This window comes from Spinacia oleracea, chromosome 4, assembly GCF_020520425.1.
Source record: "Spinacia oleracea cultivar Varoflay chromosome 4, BTI_SOV_V1, whole genome shotgun sequence".
Classification (NCBI taxonomy): domain Eukaryota; kingdom Viridiplantae; phylum Streptophyta; class Magnoliopsida; order Caryophyllales; family Amaranthaceae; genus Spinacia; species Spinacia oleracea.
This window is the reverse complement of record NC_079490.1, coordinates 115,797,749-115,825,295: the sequence shown is the minus strand read 5'-3', so window position 1 is coordinate 115,825,295 and position 27,547 is coordinate 115,797,749. Positions and strand designations below refer to the sequence as shown.

Genomic DNA, 27,547 nt, shown 5'->3' with positions numbered 1-27,547 from the left:
AAGACAATGTTACTAGCCTCGGGGGTGTTTCCGAGGCTCCCCTCCGATGCCTAAGTAAGAACAATGCTCGGATTCTAGAGAGAGAAGTTCTCTAGAGAGTAGTCTTAAGGCAATAAATTGGACGTACCTTGAGGTGTGAGCCTTGGCGGCCTATTTATAGTGTTTGCATGATAAATACCCATAGGTCATTTATTGCTATTGGGCCTTGGGCCTTGGTTGATGGCTGAATAGCCTTTTTAGTTGTGGCAGGTTTGATGTTGTTGTTTTGAGCCATTGGGCTTTGGACTTAGCGGCCCAATTGATAGTCAATTGGGAGCCCAAACACCTTCTTTAAAATTTCAGTACCTTTCCACACTGCCTATATTCATTCTTCCATAAACAAAGTGTTGATACTATCTTTGGATAACTGTAATTTTTGAAACTTGACTAACCTCAATCATCTTTTTTCAATTGAGTTCTTCAATCGCTTCTTCTATGGAAGAAACCGTCAAAATTCCTCCTTCAACGGCTATGTTTGGCAATCGGTAGATTTAATTAGCTAGTTTGACCGACTGTTTGTATTGACTGTTTGTTGGCTGTCTTTTTATTTGTTAAAAAACATGCTTGGTAAAATCGGTTATTGGATGTTATTAACAACTTAGAAAGCTACAAGAAAAAATCCTTTTAATTCATCATCAAAGCTAAACACCATCATACTAGATCGCAAGTACTAAATGCAATACAAAAAATGCTAAATACAGAATATACCTTTAAAACATACAAACTTCAATTTACTATTGCAGCAATAGTGCTTCCCCTTTTACCCCATTCATATCCCTTTATTACACCTTTGCCATTCTATTAGATCGTGACACGTTGCAAGCTCATCCACCACCTGTATTTCTTCACTTCTCCTTCTTCTGTCCCCTTCTTTCCTTCTTCGATCCCTTCTCCTTGCTTTTCTTCCTCTTCCCTTTCAGTCTTTCACCCCTGGTTCTTGGATGGTCTCTCAACAAACCCTACCTCTCACTCCAATCTCCTCCGCCCCCATTTTCTCTCTCCTCTCCCTTCTTGTAGTTACAATTGCTAAGATTGTCAATCACCCATCGATTTCCGCCATTGTAATTCTCTCTCTTCCCTTTTCCTCATCTCTTCTGCGATTAATTCTCCATAGACTTGGCGAAGCTTTTCGTCTTCTACAAAAATGGTGGCCGGTAGATAGATTGTGCCGTAGCAACTTCACTTTCAGAAGCTCTCTCGTCTTTCCTTCTTCATTTTCGCTCTTCTAATGGTAATCTTGTTCTTCAATTTCGCATTTCCATTTCAATCTACTTCGATCATTATTTTTGATTTCATCTGATTTTAATTTGCGTTTTGTTGATTTTATTATTTGCATTTTGTTTGGTTTATTTTCAGCGGTTTTGTTCTTGTTTATGCTATTTTAGGTCAGGTTTAGGTGTTTGATTGTTATATTGAAAGCTCTAATTCAACACAATTGATCTTTTATTGTTCGTTGATCTAATTTATTGTTCGTTAATTGGACATTAAAGCTTGAGCAATGGCAGAATTTCTTGAATAAACTCCTCCAAGGAATTCAGACCCAGATGAAATTAGCGAAGACAAAGATGGAAATCCTACTGCAAGAGTTCCCTGAGTTGACCCGAAACAGATTATCGTCTGAGAAAAATCAATTTCCAGAATGGATTAACATGTTGAATCAGGATTCTGGGCAGAAAACACCATGGGTGTCTGAAATTGAAGGTAATCATCAACCCTCTCCAATTCTGATGACTATCCTAAATAGTTGTCTTGCAAAATTGGATGATTGTGATGCTAATAATGATGATATTGAGAGAATAAAACATTATGGGGAAATTTTGGGGGGTGATGGTTCACCGAAAGTCAAGATTGACATATAGGACAATGTGGGTTCTAATGGTTTCTAATTTCAAGCCCAATGATTACTCGATATACATTTCTAATTTCTTGTGTTATTATGATTTTCTTTGATGGTGATATGGACAGATTACTCAAGTTTATGGGTTCTATGATGAATGTCTACGGAAGTGAGTATCTAACACTCAAATTCACTTTAGTTTGTATTCGGCTGACTATGTCATTTGTTATTTGAGGAAGTCCATGCTTATAGTTAGATACATCTGATTAGAAAAATTCTTTTTGTGGAGATGATTGTAATGTAAGTACCAATATGCCGATGAGGTTTACTGTGGGTTCAGTACCTACCTTATGTGAAATCTTCCGGATGACTTTTTTTTTCATTTCGCCTTTTTGTTAGTTCGTTCACATGGCTAAGGCGTAATGTGTCTTTGAAAGTCCACCTTTTCCCCTTATGTTGATCGTGAAATAATTTTATGTGGACTCGTAGCACATGTGGTGTCATGATGGTGATGGGATATAGACTTGGCCATCTAGGTCAGATCATGGGTTAGCTTATATGTTGGCGTTGTATCAAGTTGGAACTTTGAAGCTAGACCATGTGGCAGATTAAAGCCTTGTTTGAGGAGATTGTATCGAGGGATGGGATGATGGATGTTATGTCATGGTTGGGTGGTCTTTCATACGTTAATGTTACCTATCAGTTCCAGCCTAATCACTTGCTCTTCTGTTCACCTTATTGTAATTTTTTAATGGCTTGCTCTTTTTTTATTTGTATTTTATGTGGTAATGTAACTACTATTGTGTTTGCTGTTTTGTGACTGTGAGTGGTTCGAATTAGAATTATACTGAGTTTCTGAATTAATGATGTATCAATGATGAATCTTGGAATGATAACTTTAGATTGTTTCATGTGAAAGCACTGCGGAATAAACTCTGTTGGGTTTGGTGTAGAAATTTGCAAATATATCTTCATTTCTAATCCCATAATATTCGCATTCTTATTTTTTATGATTACTGGTAAACTCAAACCTTAATCTTTTTGGGAAACTAAGCAGGTAGTTGCTACTGGGGTCGCGACTTGGCTGATTGACACGGCTGGCTGAAGGGTTCTGCTTATAGTACGTTCTGGATATTACTGAATCTGGTTGATGATATTCGTTGATGTGAAGGATTAACCACTTGAATCATAACAGGTATCCTCTGCCGGAATATAATCTTTAATCTTTAAACGGTTTACCAATTTAATCTTTATGAATGTTGAAATTTTAAATTAGGATTCATGTATTTGTTAGTTGTTAATATTGAGATTTGAGCTTTGGATCAAGGTTTACATTCTTCCTCTTTATTTTATTCTTTGTACTGCTTTAGTTTGTAGGTTCATGATGATTTCCGGAAGGTAGGCATGCCTTTTTTTGAAGTTTTAATTAGTAATTCAGTAAACATCAAAATTTTGTTACCATTTTCAACTGTTTTAGCAGATTTGCCCTTTTTTTCTTCAATTTTTTATTTGATGAGGTTTTTATTAGAGTGTTTAATCTGCATTATGGATAATTTGGTGGATATTCTGCTAATATGAACAATTTTATTGAATTTTTTAATTTTATTTTATCATTTGAAATTCTTGCTTTGGATACGGGGAACGGAAAAGTTTGGGAACTTTAGTATTTTAGGTTATGTTGTTCTATTTATAGGAATTCATAAGTTCGCTTGAATTTGAAATGGGTGTATCAAAAGCTCTTAATGAGTTATCTCTATTGAGTTGATTTAAATGGGTATCTCTTTGATACGCTTTACTAATTTTTAATTTCACAAATTGGTTTAATTATTTTGAATTTAATCTTGGACTTGGAACTGCTGATGTAGTTTTCGAATGATGTAATAAATTAATATATTACTAGATTTTAAAAGCTGATGAAGAGATTTTCACCCTTTTCCAAATTTTGGTAGAGGTTACCAAGGCGTTCTATGGCTCTCTGGATCTTACTGGGTACCTGCCACAACATGAGATACATGTTAGGGTAGCTAATAGAAACGAAACCAGGGTGTGCTGTGAAGTTTGGTGGAGATCCATAACTTAAAATCAATGATACAGTGGGTTTCTGCATCTCAGATTCTCAGGTGAGCTTTACACAACACTATATGCCTTTATATGAACTTGAATATGTGTAAATTGCCTAAAGTAGTCATGGTTACAGACTTACAGTTTTGAGGGTGTTTGAATAAAAGGTTCGAGGTTCTTACATATGCATAATACTTTGAAGTGAGGATTTGAGCCAACGCTTTCTTTCCTTGGTTTTTTTGTGTTAGACCACATAAAAGAAGGCTTTTGTCCAAACTTAGAATTATAAAGGCTACTAACAAGATGAGCTTTAGCACTGAATCACCCTCTTAATAAATCCCAACAATTGGTAAGTAGTGAGGAACTCTAAGAAGAAGGACGACAAGAAAGATGAAGATCTTGTCATTTTCTTTCTCCGATTGTCGATTTCACTTTCTGGTTTTTTAATTTGGTGTTTGAGTGAAAATTTAATTTAATTTAATGTAATTGTTGATGTCGTTTTGCCAAAAAAAAATAAAAAAATAAATAAATATTGTTGATGTCGTTCTTGGATTTTTTTTTTTTTAAATGTAGTCAGAGGGAGGTTTGTCTTTGAAGCAGCAATTGGAAGCTTGGAATTGTATGTGGAGCAAGTTCAGGATCCCTGGGCTACAAAGAGTTGCTCTTCAGAGTATGAATAACTTCTCAACATACTTTTATTTTAACTTCTCTTTTTTTGGTAATTTGTGTAATTGTGGAAGGGAAAAACTTTGATTTGAATGCGTAATGAATTTCGTAGGAATTATTATGATGGGATATTAATATTCTTGGCAATTGAAACCTTTGGGTGGAGTATATTTTTCTGCAGATCGGCTAAGTTCTTGAACTCCCTAGAAAACACACGCAAAAAATTTCCTGCAATTAATATTCATCCTGCAATTAATATTCATGTTTCCTTTAGTTAATAATTTTCGATATTTCTGCAGGTGTGGGAAAATGGTCGCTTGCTTCTGTTATGCACCAATCGATGTTTACTCTGTATACCTGCCATCTGCTAAAGTTGCTTTTAACTATGGGGTTCAGGATTGGGTACAGAAAGGAGCATACGAGGTACTACTATTGTAGGATATTTCAGAGGTTTTGTCCCCGACAATTTCATATTATGGTGCATTGAATTATCTTTGCTTTAGGTTATTGAACGAGCAGATTCCTTATTTTCTGAGGTGCAAAATGCCATCTGACAAATTGTAGAAAAGAAGTATGTGGACTGGGTCCTGGAAATATCTTCTGAATCAAGTCTTGCAGAACTTGAAGGATTTCTACAGAATGAGAAGACAGAGTTTGAGGTATTTTATCCAGCATCAACCGAGTTTTCTCTTTATGTGGTATTTTGCAGAATCCTCTAAAAGACTTTGAAATCATATGTTAGACTATTAACTGTTGTATGCGTTTGTTGCATCTTAGTATCTTATAGTTAATTGTAACTAAGGAAACAAGGAATATTTAATTTCAGTAACAATCGTCAATTTTGTCATATATTGGAAACTCTTATCGTCTATCATGCAATGTGCGTTTACGTTGGGGGGGGGGATTTCTTCTATGTGGATTGCTTGCTTGTGTTTTTCTTGTGGTTAATTTCTCCACAAGAGATTTCAAGGGTTTGCATGTCAATTACAGCTAAATTACAATTTGTGATTTTAATTGACATTTTGTTGATGTTTTGACTGAATTTTTCTCAAGCCAGCATCAAGCAATAAACGTCGAGGAAGAGATTGCTCATTTGGTGTCGTTTCCATGTTTAGAGGTCTCTCTCTCACTCCCTCCCTGCCTTCTGAACTCCTCTCTTTCATCCTCTCATGTGTGCAACTAATGGAATTGTGAACCCTTAAAACCTGTTTAATGGAATCTGTAAAGATGAAGCACTAAGTATCAAATATTTTCCTATAATATATAACAGTTGTATTTTGTATAACAATCTCTCATAAACAGTGTACTGAACTTGCGGGAAGGGGTAACAGTGCTACAATTGTTTTTGAAAGAGGTGATCATGTAGGCGGATTAACTAACACTTGTGTTATTCAGTTCAACAATTAGGCAAATGTTTAAGAAACATACTCCGTAAGATCTTTCTCATTGTACCTTTGTCAAAAATTCTAAACAATTATTGTATAAAAGAGTAGCTCAAATTTATTGCCTGTCTCTCTTTTTATTTGCATAATAAAACTCAGGAACAGCTTCAGTTCTATTGAAGCTAGGTATCCAACTAAGAGGGCGAAGGAGGAATGTGAGACCGTGAGAGGATGAAATTGCCGGTTGTTTTTAATATTTATAAATAAAACTTGTTTTTAGTTATAATTGAGTAAGTTTCCGGCTGCAACCTAATTTAGTTGGTTATGTGGCATGCAAAACTGAAATTGTTATTCATGGGTATAGTATCTCTCTGAATCCTACAATCATACGTACACAATCGTGATCAAGTCATGTTAGTATTGTATTCTATCTCTATCTAACTGAATCAATATGGTTTCAGGCTGGTCTAATTTATATTTACGGGCTTCATGTGACGAAAATACGAAGTGGTAAAAGTTTGCAACTCTACCTAGAGTGAACGACAAATTTGTTTTGTGATCACAAGGTAAAAGGTGCATAAAGAACAGAAGAAGAAAAGATATGCAAAAATTAGTATTTGCCTCTTCTTTCAAGTAACGTCTTTCTAATTGTTTAAATATAAAACATTAATGATCAACTGATTCCATAGCCAGAAATACTTGAGATGTTTGCTATTTTCCATCTGGACGGTGAGAAAGAAGGCCCGTCAAGCCTGATACCTTAGTCTTCTCGATCTTTCTATAAACTACTATTTTTCTAGAGATTTGGAGGGCATTTCTTTTGCCTCATTTGGTGCTCTACATTTCAATTCAAAGTCCTAAGTGCTGCGTCTTGAAAAAAGCTTTTGAGTGTTATTTTTTTCCTGTGTCAAATCTTCAAATAACCTTTTATAGCAATTTCTTCTTTATGAAAATAAGGTTATGCATGCTTGGAAATAGTATTTGATTGTAAATGACAGTCTCTCTGCATCTTCGTATAGAAGTGGTGGTGAATATTATTCTATTATCTATCTATGTTATTGTATGAGAATTTCATAACAGTTTAGAGTTAGATGGACCTTTTAGAATATTTGGCAGTTGGATTATGCACGCAAGTTCAATTTCAGCTTCATGGTATGATATGTTGACAATGATATTAATCTACCTTGTGATTTCTCCAGATTCCTTACTAATTGAATGATTATAGTGATGTGCTTGAACCCGTAGGATCAAATGATAGTACAACATCAGATCCAGCTAATGACGATGACCTTGTAGAGTTATAGTTGATACACTTTTTTTTTTTTGGCAAATAATAATGAGCTTTATTTACCAAGTAATCAGAGTGTTAACAAACTCTGAAAACACCAACTGTCCAACAGACACAACCAAACACCTAGCTAACCAACACAAGCTAGCTAATGCACACAGAGGCTACTACTGACATCTACACTCAACATTAAACATAATGTTGCTAACAACAGTCTTAACTGGATCAAAATGATCCCTAAAGACCTTAGCATTTCTTTGCAACCAAATACAGTAAACAGACTCAATGAAAGCTATACTATACTTGCAAGCTTGCTTCTGTGTGCTTCTGCTTTTCTTCACTGCAATCTGAACTTCCTCATGCCAAGGCAACACAGTTCTATTCACACCTAAAGAAAGCAGAACCTGCTTCCAAATATCCTGAGAATAGGAGCAAGAGAAGAAAAGGTGCTCTAAGTTTTAGTAGCAAGTCCACAAATACCATCAATATTCAGCTGCCATCTTATCAATCTGTCTTTAGTAGCAAGTCTGTTCTGCACTGCTAGCCACATAATGAAGGTGCTCTTTGGACTAGCATGGCTATTACAAATCAATCTCTTCCATCCCACCTAAGCTCCAACTGGATGAAGAAACTTGTACATTTTCTGAATTCTGAATTTACCAGCTTGCACAAACTGATCCACTCCATTTGCCTGCAAAAATACTTCTCTATTATGCCAAATTTTCCTTAATGACCAAGTTAAACCATTAGGAATTGGCATAGTCCAGAAGTCTCTATGCTGAATGTAATAAGCATGAATCCACCTCACCCAAAGCCTATCCTGCTTCAAAGCTAAAGCCCAACAGTGCTTCAAAACTGCTGCTTTATTCTACACAGTTAGATCCTTAAGATTCCACCCTCCACAACTCTTAGGGAAACACAATTGCTCCCAAGAGATAGAAGCTTTCCTAGAATCTGCATCAGCACCAGTCCACAAGAAACATCTACAAATTCTCTGAATCTCCTTCATCACCTTTTTAGGCATAACAAAGATCTGACACCAGTAGAGCTGGATACCAAAAAGAACAGATTTCACCAGTTGCAGCCTACCTGCATAGGAAAGGAACTTAGAAGTCCAGCTCTTGATTCTAGCAACAGTTCTATCAATGAGAGGCTTGCAGTCTGTGAAGGAGAGCTTCCTAGTTGTAAGAGGGACACCCAAGTATCTGAAAGGGAAAGATCCCTTAGGAACCCCAATTGAGCTAACAATACTGGAAGCAACATGATCAGAAACACCTGCCAAATAAACTTCACTTTTGTGCAAATTAGCTTCCAAACCAGAAGCCAAAGAAAACTTGGTAAAAGCATCAAAAAGAGCTTTCACAGCACTCTCATCAGCTCTGGAGAACATCAACAAATCATCAGCAAACATCATATGGGTGAGATCCAACTTTTTGCATCTAGGGTGATAAGAGAAGTTAGTATCTTCAGCAAGAGCAGCAAGACACCTTGACAGATATTCCATACCCAAAGCAAACAAATAAGGTGAAATGGGATCACCTTGTCTCAACCCTTTCTTTGCAGGAATTGGTTTAGTGGGACAACCATTTATCAGAATGGAATAAGAAACAGAATAGAGGCACTGCATCACCCAATTCACAAACTTCATAGGGAATCCTAGCTCTGACAGCATGGTTTTCAAGAAAGGCCACTCTAAAGAATCATAGGCTTTTTTCAGATCCACCTTGATCATACACCTAGGAGAAACATGTTTTCTAGAATAACACTTCACCAACTCACAAGCTAGCAAAATATTATCAGAAATGGATCTACCAGGGATGAAACCAGATTGAGAACAATTTACAACTGTACCAATAACACCTTGCATTCTAGCAGTAAGAATTTTGGAGATAATTTTGTAAACAACAGAGCAGCAAGCAATTGGCCTAAAATCCTTCACACAAGAGGCATTCTGAATCTTAGGAACCAAAGTAACTGAAGTGTTGTTCACTTGCTTTAACATCACCCCAGTCCTAAAAAACTCTCTTACTGCTTCATAAACATCAGCTTTCACAATCTCCCAAGCTTTAAGAAAGAACAAACTATTGAAACCATCAAGCCCAGGGGCTTTATTGATATCAATACCTTTGATAGCTGCATCAATTTCTGCATCTGAAACAGGAACCACCAACATTTCTGCATCAGTAGCAGAAAGCTGCTTACCTTTCCTAACCACTCCAACATCCACACCCATCAATGAGCTAGCTGCAGTACCAATAAACTTCTTATAGAAAGAGCTAACTTCTTCTTGAATTTCCTGAGTAGTGCTAAGCTTCTTCCCAGAATCAGCATACAAAATATCAATGCTATTCCTAGCTATCCTCTCCTTCATTGCACTGAAAAAGAACTTAGAGTTCGAATCTCCTACTTGCAACCACTGAATTCTTGCTTTCTGTCTATATGCACTTTCCTGAATATGCAAAAAATTCTTAAGAGTCTCACTACAATCCCTCTCACTTTGTTGCACATTGCTATCAGTAGGGCAAGAAGCTAACTGAATCTGAATTTGACCCAAATCAGCCCTTAACCCCTCAATTCTCTCATCAAGCTTAGCAAAATCTTTATGATGTAGCTCCTTCAATCCTTGCTTTACTGCTTTCAGCTTAGTCCACACCTTGAACATGGCTCCACCCCTTGGACAGGACACATCCCATCCCTTTTTAACTACATCTAGAAACAGAACATGATCAGCCATATAGTTAAAAAATTTAAAGGGTCTACTCCCCCCTCCCATATGAATATTACAAGACATAACCAGAGGTGAGTGATCAGATATTCCTGGAGGCAAATAATCCACCACAGCATCAACAAACTTAGAATGCCATAATGCATTAGCAATGGCCCTATCTATTCTGGAACAGATTCTCAAGTTACCTTGCCCCTTATTGCTCCAAGAATAGTAACTCCCACAACTCTTAAGCTCAGCCAACCCTGCAGCATCCATACAGCTATCAAAATCCTTAGTTTCCCCTTCTGTAACTGCATTGCCATTTACCCTATCAGCAGCTAATAAAACTGCATTGAAATCCCCCATGACAAGCCAAGGACAATTAACAGTGCTACTGAAATTAGTGATATCTCTCCACATTGGTCTTCTAGTATCAATAGAGTGCAAACCATACACAGCTGAAAAGAAAGCATCAAATAAGCCATTCTTAGTAGCAACATGACAGTGAACACAAAATTCAGTTTTTTGGATAAGCTGAACTGACACCAAAGCATGCTTCCAACCAATCCATATCCTTCCCCTAGGAGAGTGCTCATAATTCATAATCCACTGCCACCCAACCCCTATTTTCTTCTGAATTTTACAACTATTCTTCTCCTGAACTTTAGTTTCTAATAAAGCTACAACACTAATGTTATTACTAGCTAAAAACTTCTTTATTTCAACTACTTTAATGGGATCATTCAATCCCCTCACATTCCAGGTACTAATGTTCATGGTGGATCAATTGGGAATTCCACTCCCTCACTACCAACAACCAATTCCTCCCCATTCAAATGGACTTCAGCAAGCCCCACAGTCTGAGCTGGAGTTCTAATATCTCTTCTTCTCCTTGAAACAACTCTCCACCCTTCATCAGGCACTGGAGAAATTGGAGTAAAAGGCTTATCATAAACAGATAACTCTCCATTCTCCCCATCATCCTCTTGTACAGCATCATTAGCAGTCAACTCATCAGTAATTTGTGGTTCAACATTTGGTTGCACTGCTTTAGGTTTCCACACCTTCACAACCTTCTTTCTCTGAACATCAGCTGGCCTAAATCTTGTGGTATTGACTCTTGTCTGAGTACAGTCATGCCCCACAATCTTACACTTCTGGCAATAAGGTGGTAGCCATTCAAACTCAACCACCTGTTTAACAATGTTACCCATAGGGTCCTGAATCTGCACAGATTTAGGCAAGTCACCAGTTACATCCACCTCAATGAGAATTCGAGCAAATGAAATTCTTTGCTGTTTAGAAGTACATTCATCAGCATATAGAGGATCTCCAAGAAAACTCCCTATTCTGCTCAATGAATCACCCCCCCAACAGCTCAGTGGTAAGTTAGGCAACCTAACCCACACTGGAACTACCCTCAATATTTCCTCTTGGAAATTAAAACTTGCTGTCCAAGGTTTAACAATCATAGGTTTGCCAAAGAACATATGAGGACCAGCCACCAGAACTGATTCCTTATCCTTCTTTGACCGGAATCTGATTACAAAATAGCCCTCATCATGGAGGAAAATCCGAGGTTTACCCACTTGGTGCCATTCTTTTGCAATGAATCTCAAAATAGCCCCAATCGAAGGTTTTTCCCCAACTACATACATGACAACTGCATTTCCCCATAGATCATTCATTTTTTGTATCTCATGCTTATCAAGTACAGCTATGGGTTTACCATCACAGACTGTGGGAGCAATAAAATTCAACGCAAAACCTTTAGAAGGGAGTGAACTACCTTTGAATAGACTCACCCATGGTTTTGGTTCCATATCCAATCGCCGTTGAGCTGGTTGCGCACCATTCATCTCACACTCTGTTTCTGTACGGACATCCTCTGTTTTCTGGGCTGGATCTACACCTGGGTTCTCCTTCATCACACTCTGATGGTGCATCTCCTTGAGTGCAGCATTAACACTTCTCACCAGGAGGTCCACCCTATCCTTTCCCACCACCATTCGATGACTATCTTCGTAAAACTCTTCCAGAGCTTCAACCAGCGATGGCGGTCGATTTACTGACCACGACCAACCAGCCGAGTCCTGGTAAGCTTGAGAGTTGTCTAGACGTTCCATCGATGGCAGCACATGGTTAGAATGAGGCAGCGTAACTGGTGTCACCAGACCCGCACTAACCCGAGGTTCATTAGGAATGGGTATTTGTTTTCTGAGTTGGTTCTGGTTCTTAGGCCTCGAAACTTCTTGATGAAGAAGAGAAGAGGCTTCCTCATTCACTTGAGCAATCTCAAGCTTCTGCGTTTTCTTCTTCCTCGCCATTTTCAAGATTGGCGCACGTTAGTAAGTGAACCTTAACGTACATCACACCATGAGAGAGAAGAGAGAAGAAGTCTGATTTAGATTGTTTTTCGAATTTCCTCGTAGTAGTGTATAGTTGATACACTTACTTGCTCTATATCTCAATAAAAAGGCCAGCAACTATAGGTAAGTAATTTTTGATAGTTGGCTTAGATTTGTGTTTAAAGCAATGTATAACCTATAATTCTCCGATATCCGCCTTATGTTCTCGCAGATTCAAAACGGAAAAAAAAAACCATATTGTCAGCTCTTACAAGTACGCATTTCAGCATCCCACTAAGAACTTCACCCATGTTCAGGTTCGTCCATTCTTCAGATATTATCCTTAAATTGCAAGTGATGGTTAAGCATGGCCTCTTCCCCCTTCCACCAAAATACTAAAGTATAAATATGTAAAGAAGAATAACAAAAATCCAAGGGCTGAATTAACAATGTACTCTGTAGTCTGTATATGATACAAGTATGGAGTATATGTTTGTGGTTAGGTTAACCCATTTTCACAACACCTTAATACTTTGTCAGCCTAGAATCATGGACATCCCGAATTCCCAACACTGTTTTCCAGACCCTCAAGAATCCAGTTTTAAAACAGTTTAGACTTATGACAAGTAGATTGGATCATTCGATCAGTCTTTAACTTAACTGCTACGTGGAATTATGTTACTCTGTAACTTAATTAGTGTTCTGGTTGTTTGAGGGTGTTTTTTATCCACACTTGTACATACTTTATGGTTGCGTTATTTTGTCAGCATAGTGCTTATTTACAAAAAAAATTATGAATTGTTAAGGTGGTGTAGTCTTTAAATTGATTAATAATCCATATTGTAAACCTTGGTAACAAATTATCAATATTGTGCCTACAAAGCCTAATTTACATTTCTAATTACCCTAGCGTATTATATTGTTAGGAATGGGATAATCCTGCAAGTCATAAAGAAGATACCTCAAGAACAACCAACAACGTAATTGTGAGCTCAGGCTCTCATGGTATTGTGATCTTAGCTACTGGTATACTTATATTTGTGTTTATCCTTGTCATAATATACGTTTTATTTGATGTTCTCTACTACACCAAATATTTGCACGAAGTTTACTGATGCATCCGACTTTGTGATGGAAGTTGTTCCTAATTTGAAGAATCTCCTTCATTACCATGACACAAATAGGAGATTGCCAGATTTAAATCTCAGTAATTGTGCTGGGAGTGGATGTTCACACATTTTTGTTTCGGGATGTTTATCACATATGTATCATATATGCCTCAAAATTATCAAAGACCCTCAAAATTATCAACGACCTACATTGTCAACGTATTTATGGTTCCGTATTGTTTGTTATATTGCAATTCGAACTTTTTCATAAATGACTGGGAGAGAGGAAGTGAGGAGTGAAAATGATTGACATTTTTGTGGATGATCGAGTTGATGGCGGTGGTGTTTTTCTGGGACTTATTGGGTTGAAGGGAGAGATGGCTGGGAGTGGAGTGCAAGAGTGGGCGGCACAATGACCGGTGCTGACCTTGCCGTGGTAGCGTGACAGTGAAGGATATTTTTTCCTCATATTGAGATAAGAAATATATTTTAACTATATTTACTAAACAAGGTTACGGAAAACTTAAACTTACTCCCAGATTAGTTGTTACACTTTCCTTTTTCGTCCGTCCCAGATTAGTTGTTACACTTCTAAATTAGGAATGATCCCACAATTATTATATTGTCTCTCTCTTCCCACTAACTTTTTTTTGGTCCCTACACCCTCTCTTATTCAATTAAAAAAATACCCCACTAACTCCTACCAAATAACAATTGATAATCAAACAACTACTTATCACCTAAAACTTTGTGCAAAGCTAAGTGTAACAACTAATCTGGGACGGAGGGAGTATAACTCAAGGCTATTTGTGATATCTATGAAAAAAGTTTATTACCATATATAAATTACGAAAATACAAGCTAACATTGAGAATTTCCCTAAAAACAATGACAGTATTAAACATAACGGAAGTATTTATAAAAACAATGACATTATTCTTATTAGAAAACATAATTATTCTAGAACACAACTAGAAACGAAAAACAAAACCAACAATAACCAAATAATCAATGACAAAATTTAATACACAATGACACCAATCGAATAATCAATGACGGAATATAATACAAAAATGACAATAACCAATAATCAATTATATATTGTAGCCATATGTACGATCATTCTAATTCTAAGATCTAACCAATGTTAAAAATTACACGAATTTACACAAGTGATATTAAATCCACATGAATTTCTTGAAATTCACAATTGTACAAGAATTTTCACCTCATCCACAAAATTAAAAGAGCAAATGATGCAAAGAAATCAAGCAGAATGTGATTCAGTCAAATGGTTTAAACTAGAGAATGAAATTACCGTAGGAGAGGAAAATGGAGAGAAAGTGGAAGATGATGGAAATGGAAAAGGAGAAAGGGAGAGGTGGAAGATGATAGAGAATGGAAATGTAGAATGGGAGAGTGGGGGTGGGCCAAATTTTTCTTTTCTTTTCATTTAACTTTTCTTTTAGGGTGGGTATGAAGGCCCAAATTTTTTCTCAGCGTGCATAGGAGGTTAAACGACGTCGTTTTTCTTACTTACCTTCCAATCCAACCTTCCTTCCTTAGCGTCTCTTTCCTATTTTTCCTCTTTCCTTTTGCTTATTGATTAAGCTTAAATCTGGGTTAGTAATCACGCTGATTAATTCAAAATTTCTCTCTCCTCTTCCTTCTCGCATTTATGCAGTTTTCCTCTTTGAATTTCATTTATTCCAATCTCATCCATGGTTCTTCTGTTTCTACATTAAGCTCTGTTCATGATTTTACTAGCAAAAGTTCCATTGATTCTATACTTGCTGAAATTAATGCTGATAATTCCTCAGTTCTCTCTGCGTTGATGAAGGAATGTGAGTTTTGATTCAATTGTTTTTTAGTTTTTCTTTTGTTTTTGTAATTTGCGATTCTGATTTTCTGGTTTTTTTGCAATCCTGTTATTGCGATTTTGGTTTTCGATTCTGGTTTTTTATTCAATTATGCATAAAATCATTCTTATATTTGTTTTTTTACGTTCATAGTTTTATTAGGTTTTAGTTTTAAAAATTGTTTATCGTTTTTTTATGATTTTGAATTTTTCCAGAGTCTATTATTTTTTGGAAAATTCACAGATTTTGTGTTTGATGATTTTGAACATATTTCACTTATATTATGAACATGATTTTTGTTATTTACTTTTGTGAATATTTTGTTGTGGTTATTACGTTTTTATTACAACACATGTATTGAAGTTTGTTATTATGAACATTTTGTTTTAATATATGAACATTGTACATTTTAAATTGAACATCATCTTTACCCTTTATTTTTGACAGTGTCTAAAGAAGTAGTAGTGGTTGAAGAAGCATCTGCATCAGAATTAATGTTAAAAGAAGTTAGTAGTGATGATGAAGCTTATGAAATGTATAATGATTATGCATTTCGGAAGGGTTTCAGTATTCGTAAGGGATTAATTAGGACTAGTCGTAGAACTGGTTTGTGGATTATGCGCAGATTTCTTTGTTCTAATTCTGGCTTTAAAGATGTTAAGAAGGAAACATTGAGGAAGTATGAGAGGTCTGAATTGCGTACAGGTTGTACTGCTTTTATTCAGTTTTCTATTACCAATGATGGTGTTTGGACTGTGGTGAGGCATAACATGACTCACAATCATCATATGATTCCCGCTGACAAGAAATACTTGCTTAGGTCTCAAAGAGATATTACAGGGGAGCAGCTCAAGTATCTTAGTGCAGTGAAAGCCAGTGGTTGTAGAGTGTCTGATTTGCTTCGTGCAATGAGAAAAGAAGTCGGAGGATCTCCTAATTTAGGGTTTATTACTGCTGATGCATACAACGCTTTGGCTGCTGAAAAGGCAATGAAACTTGATGGTAAAGACTGTAATCAGTTAATTAGGTACTTTGCTCAAAGACAATCTTCTGAGAGTGATTTTTATTATGATTTTAAGTTAGATGAACATGGACATTTAATTAGTTTCTTTTGGAGGGATGGAAGGATGAAAAGGGATTACGAATATTTTGGTGATTTATTGGTGTTTGAAATGACATACCGGACAAATCGGTATGATATGATATGTGCACCATTTGTTGGAATGAATCATCATTGCAATAATGTTGTTTTTGGTTTGGGGTTTCTGGTTAATAAGTGTATTCCTTCATTTATTTGGTTGTTTGAATCTTTTTTGCAATCAATGGGTGGTGGAATACCCCAAACTATAATGACAGATCAAGCTCCTGCCATTGCTGCTGCTATTAGCTAATCACCGTTTGGTGGAATACCCCTATAGGGATGTGTTTCCGGGTGCTAGTCACCGTTTGTGTACATGGCATCTTGGAGAGAATTCAAAGAAGAATATTGCTACGCAGAGAGCTATGGAAGGTTTTACTGAGTTGTTTAGTTATCTTATGAAGTACTGTGATACTGTTGCTGAGTTTGAACATTATTGGCCAAGGTATATTTTCTTTTATTCTTATGTTCAATTCTTTATAAGTATTGTTCATTTCATAACATGTAATATTCATATTCATTTTAACTTTCAGATTCATTAAGAACTATAAGTGTGAGAAGAATGTATGGTTTAATAATTTGTATGTGATTAGAGAGCATTGGTGCCGTGCGTATTCTAAGGATTCTTTCTCTGGTGGAGCTTTGTCTTCTCAAAGGAGTGAATCGACTAATAATTCTATTAAAGATAGGTTGAGGAAGACATATGGTTTATGTGATTTTTATCACTTGTTTTTAGATGTTATATCTGCATGGCGAAGCAAAGAAAGTCACCATGATTATCGTGTATTGAGGGGAAATCGGCATATGGCTGCTACCAATGTTAGTATACTTGTGCATGCAAGGAAGGTGTACACTGGTTATCTATATGTGAAGTGTGAGGAGCAGTTTTTGAGAGGAATTTCATTGAATCAGGAACGTACATTTGAAGATGCAGAAAAAGTTGTTTATCTGTTATGGAAGCCTGCTACAGCTGATTTAATAAGGCATGAGGTTACGTTTAACAAAATTACATTTGAGTCCAATTGTACATGCAAGCATTTTTCTGAAGTGGGTTTATTGTGTTCTCATATTCTTCATATATATAGTATACATTGTGTTGATATGTTACCTGAGCAATACATTTTGAAGAGGTGGACGAAAGCAGCTATTCGCAACGTTGTTGTGGATGAACAATCCTCCAAAGCAAATGTTGTTCCCGCTTCTGTTTGCAGATTTCAAACTATGAGGAAGTTTGTTCGTTTGGTTACATCTTGTCAAGATTTCCTTGAAGCTAGAGTAGAAATTGATACCGCATTTGATTTGTTAAGGCAAAAGGTTGAGAGTGTTAGGGGTGCTATTCAGTAGCGGATCCAGAATTTTGAGATAGTGGGGTCACTATTTAAAAATTGATGAAACTTTCACTAAAATTATTTATTTTTTTAAAAAAAATTGAAATTTTAACTATAAAAAAAAAAAAAAATTCAAGTGGGGTCAAGGACCCCAGTGAGGGCACCGTGGCTCCGCCACTGGTGCTATTGCTGTTTCAGAGCCGGTTGAGGGCATTGATGTTCCTGGTCACGATGGAAAGGATGGTCCATCCATTAAAGATCCAAAAAGGCGTAGGAAAAAGGGTGAGACAAACGAGATGCCTAAGGGTATTGTTGAGAAGGAGTGTAACAAAAAGAAGGCTTGGAGGAAATGTGCTGAAAAACATGCTGAAAATGTTAAAGCTAAAGCCCAAGCTTCTGTTCAGGTTATTTTTTTTACATGAATTTTCTATGTTGTACATGTTGTTTTAAAAGTTGAACATTGTTTCTGAAAAGTTGAACATCAAATTTTTTAGGAGTTTGATGCTTTGGGAAATCCTCTCCTTTATTCTCATCCAAGTTCTGGCTCAGAGTTGTGTGTATTAGGTTCATCCCTTGAGGTTAGTGTGTGAATATGAATAAAAAAATAGTTTGAGAATATGCTTTCAAAACTAAATATATTTCTTTATAATGTGTAGAATGGTATTTCTGGAAAGAGTGTAGTACCTAATTGTGTTCAGGTATTATCTTATTTATGAACATTGTTCTTCATACTTTGAATATTACATTTGATTAATTGAATATACGAATTTGATGCATATGTAGGAGGATATTTGTGGTAAGAAAGCAATACCAGATGTTGTGGACTCTTTGAAATGTTTTGTCCAGGTATTTGAACATATATGTCTTACTTATGAACATTATCAGTCATATTTTAAACATTGTCTTCTAATATTTTTGTTTTTTGATAATGTAGGGTGGTTTTGGTTCTCAATCTAAGAAAAGGAAAGGAATATATTCGACATGCGCTCCAATTTCTGCTAACACGGAATTGAATTCTCCTGCTGCTCGTGTATCGCTTTATGACGAGATTATGGCCAATTTTGATAAATAATTTTCGTTATATGTAATTACCGATATTTTCTATTTTTTGAATTTCATATGTGATACGTTTGATCAACTCTTTTTTTTGAATTATATTAAACTTTTTACTTTGGTTTAATATTATTTTTTATGTTTATTACAACATTGTTAATGTATTATGTTTTATTTGAACATTTTGTCTTTATCATTGAACATTTTAAATGCCAAACTGAATAAATGAAAATATAGCCCATAAATGTCTTTTAACTATATGTACTTAATTCGCAAATTGTTCCAAACCAAACATTTCCAATTCATGTTGTCAACAAGAATGTCATATCAAATCTATTATAAACTATAAACAAACAATGAACTATAATTCCAAGGCAATCCACCTGACTTCATCTACCTTCCGCTTTGCATCCAGTTCTCCTCGTTTTTTCTTTTAGCAGCAGTTTGGATCCGGTACTTATGTCTGTTTCCATTGTCCAATAGAATTTTTAAACAAGATATTGAATATTTATAATAATATAGTGAACATTCTCTTTCAGAAAATGAACATTATAGAAAAGAGTCTTACATTGTTTGCTTTTAACTCAAGATTCCACTCTATTTCAGGGTCTGCTGTGTATGTTTCCATATGTTTCAACATGCAGACTCCACAGTTTATTGCATCCTCATTGCTTCGCCATTTCATCTTAATCAGTTCCTCTTTGAACTTTGACAATTCTTCTTGTATTCTATAATCACTATATTTGTAAAAATATTCTAGAGCTTGAACCTATATTTACAAATTCGAAAGAGCAAGTAAGTATTTTTAATCTACATATATATATATATATATATATATATATATATATATATTCATTCAATGAACATTAAATGTTAACTTACCATTTTTGTTGGGTGTCCTTGGTATTTTGTGCCAACTTTGACATGTTGTGGCAGCTTTCGGTTGTCAATAATATCTATTGAGTGATCATAGAAGTTAACGCACAACACATAAAAATGCGCACTTACACATACCGGAAAATATATCTCCTTATACATCTTAAGGCTATGAACACCAGCATTCCTCATTTCAGATATCAATCTGTGGGTGAATTTATGAGGCCTTGTGTCCCAGCTATCTGTTTCTGGACTTATTCTGAAGGTGTTGATAATCAACTGCATTTAACAGATATGAACATAAGACGTAACATTCTGAACGTTAGGACAAAAACTCAGAACATAAGGCATAACATTCTGAACATAAGACATAACTTTCTGAACATAAGACATAAAATTCTGAACATTCTATGAACATTGAAAATAATTTCCTGAACATAAGACAAAACATTTTGAACATAAGACATAACATTCTGAACATAAGACATACAATTCTGCACATTGAAAATAAAATTCTGAACATTTAAAACAATAATAATACAACAACTTATCCAGATCTGTACCCTAAAAGTATTATACTTACAAAGGGCACCATGGAGAAATAGAACTTAGTCTTGGAGCATTTTCCGTTTAGAATTGCAGACCATGCATCAACAATAGCGTTGTCTATGTAGCCATCACGACCCAATGTTTGTATCTCCTCTCGGTCTATTGAGTTTTCTCCATCAAAATATAAAACTTCCCTACAATATTGATACAATGATGTTATGAAAAATCATCCCAAAAGATACAAATTAGTCTAATAAAATAAATCTTAGATTAATTACGTACTTTTCGTCTCCATCACCAAATGCATAGTCTGAAATTATTGCTCTCATGTTTTCGACAGTCTTGAATAAATCTTGGTACTTGGCCATGAATGGTGATTTGAAGCAAGCAGGTACGTCCCGGAGTTCCCGTTGAGGCCGTTTTTGGGGCTTTTGTGTTCTGCATTAAAATAATATATGTATGAAACAAACATTTGAACATCAACCAGAAGAATTTTGTTATTTGGATGGAACACTACAAGAGGGGGGGTGAATTGTAATATGGAACTTGCTAGCCAATTTTTGCGGAATTATAAAGAACATAAGCAAGTAGAGAAACAATGCAAGAGAGATTTTACGAGGAAACTTTCCAGGGCCCAACTGGAAAGAAAACCTCGACCCACTAGGGATTTCAACTCAAACTCTTTTCACTATAGGGCAACAACTCAGTTACAATCCTATAAGAAACTTGGCCATTACTTGAGTTCCTCTACGAACTCAAGTTCCCAATAGTTGTTCCCTCAAACAACTACGCTCTCACTGACTTCCCTAGAAGTCTCTCTTGACTCTTAGACTTCACTCAAAGCCTCTCTGCTTCTCTCTCATAGACTTCACTCAAAGCCTACCCAAATACATATCAGGAACTCACTCACGTTCCTGCCCCATACACATCAGGAACTCACTCAAGTTCCAGCCCAAAACTTGATACAAGAATTCACTCAAACCCTTGACCAATTCCCCATTACAAGAGTTCACTCAACCCTTGACCAACTCTCAAAATATTGATGATTGATAATTGATTAGTATCCCTCTAGAATGTAGCACGTGAAAAACCAATGGGGAACATGTCACTCGTAGGAACTTGGAACTCGTAGGAACTGACTCAAAAATGTGGAATGAAAAACATATTCTTCTATAACATTATTCCACAGCCAACCCTTATGGAATGACACAAGTCAGACACTTTGGAATGAAGATATAAGCCTCTATTTATAGCGTGTACAAGACTTAACCATAATCCCACTAATTCCTCCACTAACAGTAAGTTTCCTAACTTCTAGGCACTTACCCATGATCAGTTAGTTGGGGAGAAACTTGGGGAGAAAGCAGTCAAAGTCTTGGGCACAACTTATACCACGTTTACAGTAAAACAGTTAGAGTAAAAATAGGAAATAAAAAGAAAATAAATACTTGGAGAAAAAGCAACGTTTTATCAAAACATAATCCAGGAGATATTTTTCCAAAACTCACTTTTTATTTATTTTCTTATGCAAAAATATTTTACTGAAAACCTTTTCATAAACGTGAAATAAATACATGAGATTTCGTTCGTGCAGGAACTTGCATTACAAGTTCCAACACTCACAAACTCATTATACGTATTTTAAATTTTGACTCTTTATTTTCCAAAAGCAGGTAAGATAAAAATAAATAAAAGATGAAATTAAAATCAGAATCCTAATTAAAGTTGATTTAATTTAAAACTTATCTTTTATTTAAAACTAAATCTTATCCTAAAATAACTAGTGCATATTATCTAAAACTCTTAACCAAGTAGAGATTTATTAAGAAACAAAACTCTAAATAAATCCCTACAGATTACGATAATAATATGCAACATATTCACTGACTCTTAGATGCTTTTGACTCTAAGTTCCACGAGTTCCTTTTGACACCTTGTTCCATTACCTTTCACGCTACTACATACTTACATGAATCCTAGAAAATAAACTCTTATTTCCTGTCTTCATGTTCCATGCTGCTCCGCATGTTGGTTGTTCCACCTCTGGAACTTCTCGAACCATGTTCCCATCAGGAACTTATTTATGCCTGCTTGATCAGTTTCTCTGATTGTCCAAGTCTACATGCTTTGGCCTTCTCTTGTTCCTGCTCTGGAACTCCTGGTTTTCTTAGCATAGAAACTTAAACATTTATTAGTTAAGTTTGCCTGTCATCATCAAAACCCTGTGGGTCAACAAATTCCCCCTTTTTGGTGATGACAAACCAAGCAAACTTAATAGAGAAAATAAATCCAACATGCATAGAAATCTTAAAACAAAATATTTACAAGAGTTAAAAGAATATACATAGTTGTAACATACTTGAGAAAAGCAGATATTTGAGACTAGGAACTCAAAATATTTTGCCAAAATATTTTGCCTTCAATGTTTGCCTTTCTTTTCCCCCTTTTGGCATCATCAAAAAGGTTTAGCTAATTGTATTAATTTAATCCCATCACAGCACCATACTAACGAGAATGGTTAGTCAGAATCAGAGACAAAGCAAAATATCTCCCTCAATGTTGTACTGTTTAGACAATCATACTCAAGCGAATAGAATTCAAAGTGAAAAGAAATTATCATAAGCCAATGTTCCTTAGCAACAAGCAGAAAAGAAAGAAATAAGTTCACCCAAAAAAAAACAGAAAAGCAAAATAAAAATAATGAAAAATTATTTCAAAATACATAAACACCATCAATTTGTATTTTGCAGGGATAGGCAATTTATGAGGTAAAGGTTAGGCATGGCTCATGATTTTAATGAATGTATTCCTTTGTCACTTGTTTCTCTGCATGTCTCCTTCTTTACGGATTTTCAACTGAAGATCCTCGCCATAAGATACACCGTTGTTCCTTTCTTTCTTCTATTCTTCTTTAGCAGTACGTATAAATTCTTTGAAGCTTTTTGATAGTTCCTTGATTCAATTTTTGTAGGAACTTACATTTATGGTGTAAGTTCCCATGTGAATCTTGAAGGAACTACATAATTTTTGAGATAATTCTTTAAGGTATAGACAGCTTCATTTGCATTTCAACTTGGAAACTTGAAATGCTTGTAGGAACTTATGATCCCTTCTCTTTCTATTTTCACATATCTCTCCTTTTATTACCCTTTTTTTTCGATTTCTTTTGTCTCCTTTTTTTTTTTTTCATCTCCCTTTTTTTTTTCAAAATGTACATTAACGCTCTATTAATCACCTTCCTCATTAGTTCCCCCTCAGTTGTTGCTGCATCGATTTAGTGACAAAGGAGGAATATTTTGTAGAGGGTTTTGTATAGTGATGAATTTTTGAGAATGTTTTTGAAGAGAACAAATAAATCAACGTGTGGTATTGATTTGGCTTTTGTGGTTTCTAATAGGTTGATATGGTAAGAGAATATTGGGAAACATTTTTGTGAGGAACAAAACTTAATTGGTGCATAAGTCTTTTAGGATATAGGTGAAAGAGATTTTAAGTGTTTTAGGTGTTTATGATAGATTGAAACATTTAAAAGATAAAATTTTATTTTATTGGGTGTAACTTAACAGAAGATGGAACATCCTTGAGGAAAATTGAGATCGGCAAGGAGTCCTTTCATTAAGCAAATACGAAAAATTGTAAAGGAAAAAGAATAAACGAAGATTGAATCAAAAGAAAAAATATAAAAAATTGCTTGTCGTACTAGTAATAGGAACACACAAAACAACATGGCTTATGACTCTTCTTTTTACCTTTTCATCAGTTAGCACAAGTAATTATGAACCAAAAAACGAGAAATTAGGAGAGTCCTTCACAATGTACAATTCTGATCTATGTTCACACACAAGAATTGCGTGGGATTAATTTTACCAAAAGCTAAATACTTACAGTTTTGCCATATTTGGGGAACTTCAAGGAAAATATATCCAGCTTGAATATACTGAGTTCCAGTCACATTTTCTCGTGCTTCTGATCAAGAGTTATAGGATGGTAAAATGCGACTTTCGGAGATTTGATTGGAACCTCTCGCTTAGACCTATGGATATGGCAATATTTGGTCTATTAGCGGTTAAATATTGGACAATTTAACAATCATACCTCTGAAGCTTTGTGTATGGCTCACAATCATCCCTTAGGAACCTTCATCTAGTCTTGCTCGTGTTCCTGTGGGAGTGTGATGCGTCTCTGCATTCTTACGCTCATGTTACTTTATGAGTTTAGTAAAGTACTTACACAAAGATTTGTTAGTTGTACCAAAGAATATATAATCAGTGATAAATACGTACAACAACCAAATTATAACATGCATTCATATGAAGGATTTTTAAAGAAAATTCATGATGCATGAAGAATAATTCTTTGGAAAAATAAGCTATAATGCGTTTTCCTTTTACAGCACAAAATACAAGTGTGACACATTTACTTTAAGCATACATAAGTGCCTTATTTAAATATGTGTATGCGTTCCAAATCAACAAAACTCTTGTTAAAGACTATGTTATGCTCATGTCATGCTTCACTAAGTCTTGATCCTCCAAACAGTCCATGAGTAGATGAAATCATAAAGAAAGCATATTCACATAATGCATTGCAAAACTTGTACACTTGTATTAATAAGTTAACAATATAACGCATTAAAACATGCTATGATATGAATAAGAAAAATTTACCTTATATAAATTTTCACCATGTATATGATTTCTTTGAAGTGCTGGACTGATTTTGATGACTTTATGTTCGAGTTCCTAGAGTGCTAGTTCCACCATCTTGATGCCCTCACATCTTATGGAAACATTCATGTGTAATCGAATATTGTCAATCATTCTTCAGAAGTTCCTTGATGCTTTTGTCATTTGATCATTTCAAATATCACTCTCTATTTAATTTTTATAGAAATTAAGAGAGTGGTTGTTGTGTTCTTTCATCATGTTCATATAAACACTTATGATAATGAAACCTTATAAAACAATTCGTTATGTTCAACATTTATGTATATATATCACTAATAAATCAGTTTCTCTTGAAAACAAAATATGTTAATTTTAAAATCAGTTTTCAAGAAGGGACTTGACATTGTTCTTTATAAGAAAAAAAGAAGTCATCTTCTGTTTGGAACAACCTACGTCCCATATGTGCAACAACATAGGATTATATATAATTACCTTATAAACAAGCTACTGGAGAAAGAGTCTCCTAAAAATCAATACCTTTCTGACTGGTTGTTCCTTTCAAGAACCAACCTTCTCTGAGTTCCTTTGTCGATGTCATTGATAAATTGATTGAATGAATGTTGTAGTGCACACAGGAACTCGATAAATGAATCTGGCAATTCCTCTACTACTAGAGCAGTCGTGGAACTTGTTGCATGATATTGATTGATCGAGTTGATCTTCAGCTTCATGAACTGGAACTTGAACCTTAGTTTGAGGTTCCTCGACATGAGCTTATGTAGCTGGCTACTGTTGCTTTTAATAGTGACATATTTTATCATTAGAAACTCGATTAGTTCTACAGGAACTTGCGAGTTCAATATTGAAATAAACTTTAACCTGTTGCTGGGAATAGTCATGTTAGTTTCAATCACAAGTAATATATTCACTTATTTCAACGCACATTTTTATATTTGTTGTAAACTCTGGATCATCTTCAATAACCCCTAGAAATATCAAATTATTGTTAGGAACCAAATTGTGATCCACAAAGTATGTGTTCCCTCTTTGATTCCCTTCAACTATGACATTTATTACTAATGATGTAATTTGTTTTTAAAATTACCAGAGAAAACATAATTTTGGAAACTCTAAACAAATGTGCATTAATTACTCGACAATAAAAATTCACAATGGAACAGGAACTTGACTTACCAACTTTTCATTTGGAACCAATCTTACCTTAACTGTCAAAAGTTATAAGTTTCCACTGTAGGTAGCAACCAAACGATAATAGTGAATTTTCTTTCATAGAACAATCATTGTCGAGATATAACGAGTTGTTCCCCCTTAGTTGTAGCCACCTCATTTTTCATGTTACAAGTAAGCTAGAACATGTTCCTATGGTCTTCATGACCATTCTCCATCTTGAGTTATTTTAATATGAGTAATCTGGGAAAAAATAACACTCAAGTGTAGTACTTTTGTGCAAAGTTATGATTAGCAGGTTAGTCTAAAATAAATATATATATATACTCAAACATAATAACAAAATATGATGTTCCTGAAAAGTTACTTCACGAAAGAAACATGAAACATATATTCCATGGAACTTAGGTTAACAAGAACCAAGAACTTGTACATGAAAAACTTTGACACCAAAAATTTGCTATCAAATAGTTTATGCACCATTTATCAAGTTACTGTAACCTTGAGTTCGCTGATTGTTTCACCAGAACTTAGAAAGAGTTCCTTTGATCAATGAAACTTATTATTATGCATTTTATACATATTAAATTCCAAAACAAAACCTATAACACAAATAAGGTTAGTTTGCACAATAATTTAAGAGAAACAGGTTTATAAAAAATTCAACATTAATTAACACAAGTAAAATGAGGGAACAACCTTACTAGCATTTCACATGATTGAGTTCCTTTGAGATGTTCAAAGTGACTTCCAATTATATAGTGCATGTGAGTTGATTCGTTGATATGACCCATCATATTTGGAAGGAACTTACATGCTGGTGGAACTGGAACTAGTTTACATCTGAAGTTCCAAGTTCCGAGCCTGAGTTCCTCTTCACTATTCCAACGAATCTAATGGATTTCCAACTCATTTTTCCTTGGTGTAATTCTGATGTTGTTCCTTTACTTCATACACACACTCAATCATGAGTTATAAACCTGTAAAAATCATTTCTCTTCTACTACGTTCCATAATCATGCATTAGTAGTAAATATATTTAAGTAGCATAATTTAGAAGATTAAAGTATACAAAAATTGTAAACTAACAGACCTGTAAACAATTAATGGTCTTGGGAACTTGACATGATTTCAGTTCCTTTGTTTTTAGCATTAGCATCTTAGAAAATGATTATTTTAAACTGCTGGATCTAAGATTCAACATGCATACATGTAATAAATATTCAATATACTCATAATACATGGAAAAATCGTTCTTTGGACAATAAATGATATAACATTAGATTATGTAGCCCAAAGAATAAAGTTCCCTTCGCAGGGAAACCAAGTTCCAAGAGTGGCTATATGCATTGTTCCTTTGTCTTGTTCATTGAACCATTCTTATTAAACAAATAATGCATAAATGTAAAATCAATTTTAGAATCTGAAATTTGTCTCACAAAAACATATTTG

The 27,547-nt window shown here is 35.0% G+C and overlaps 2 protein-coding genes across 2 annotated transcripts; both read left to right on the top strand.

Annotated features, from left to right (window-relative positions):
- Positions 1–14,690: 14,690 nt before the first annotated feature.
- LOC130471808 (protein FAR1-RELATED SEQUENCE 5-like) lies at positions 14,691–16,687 on the top strand. Its single transcript, XM_056842124.1, has 3 exons — positions 14,691–14,843; positions 15,122–15,281; positions 15,744–16,687. Exons 1-3 carry the CDS (start codon positions 14,691–14,693, stop codon positions 16,685–16,687), a joined length of 1,257 nt encoding a protein of 418 aa, XP_056698102.1.
- Positions 16,688–16,799: 112 nt separating this feature from the next.
- On the top strand, positions 16,800–18,834 carry LOC110783859 (protein FAR1-RELATED SEQUENCE 9-like). The gene is made up of 7 exons (XM_021988242.2): positions 16,800–16,879; positions 16,968–17,764; positions 17,961–18,166; positions 18,257–18,340; positions 18,419–18,460; positions 18,546–18,608; positions 18,697–18,834. The coding sequence occupies exons 1-7, from the start codon at positions 16,800–16,802 to the stop codon at positions 18,832–18,834; spliced, it is 1,410 nt and encodes a 469-aa protein (XP_021843934.2).
- Positions 18,835–27,547: the final 8,713 nt, after the last annotated feature.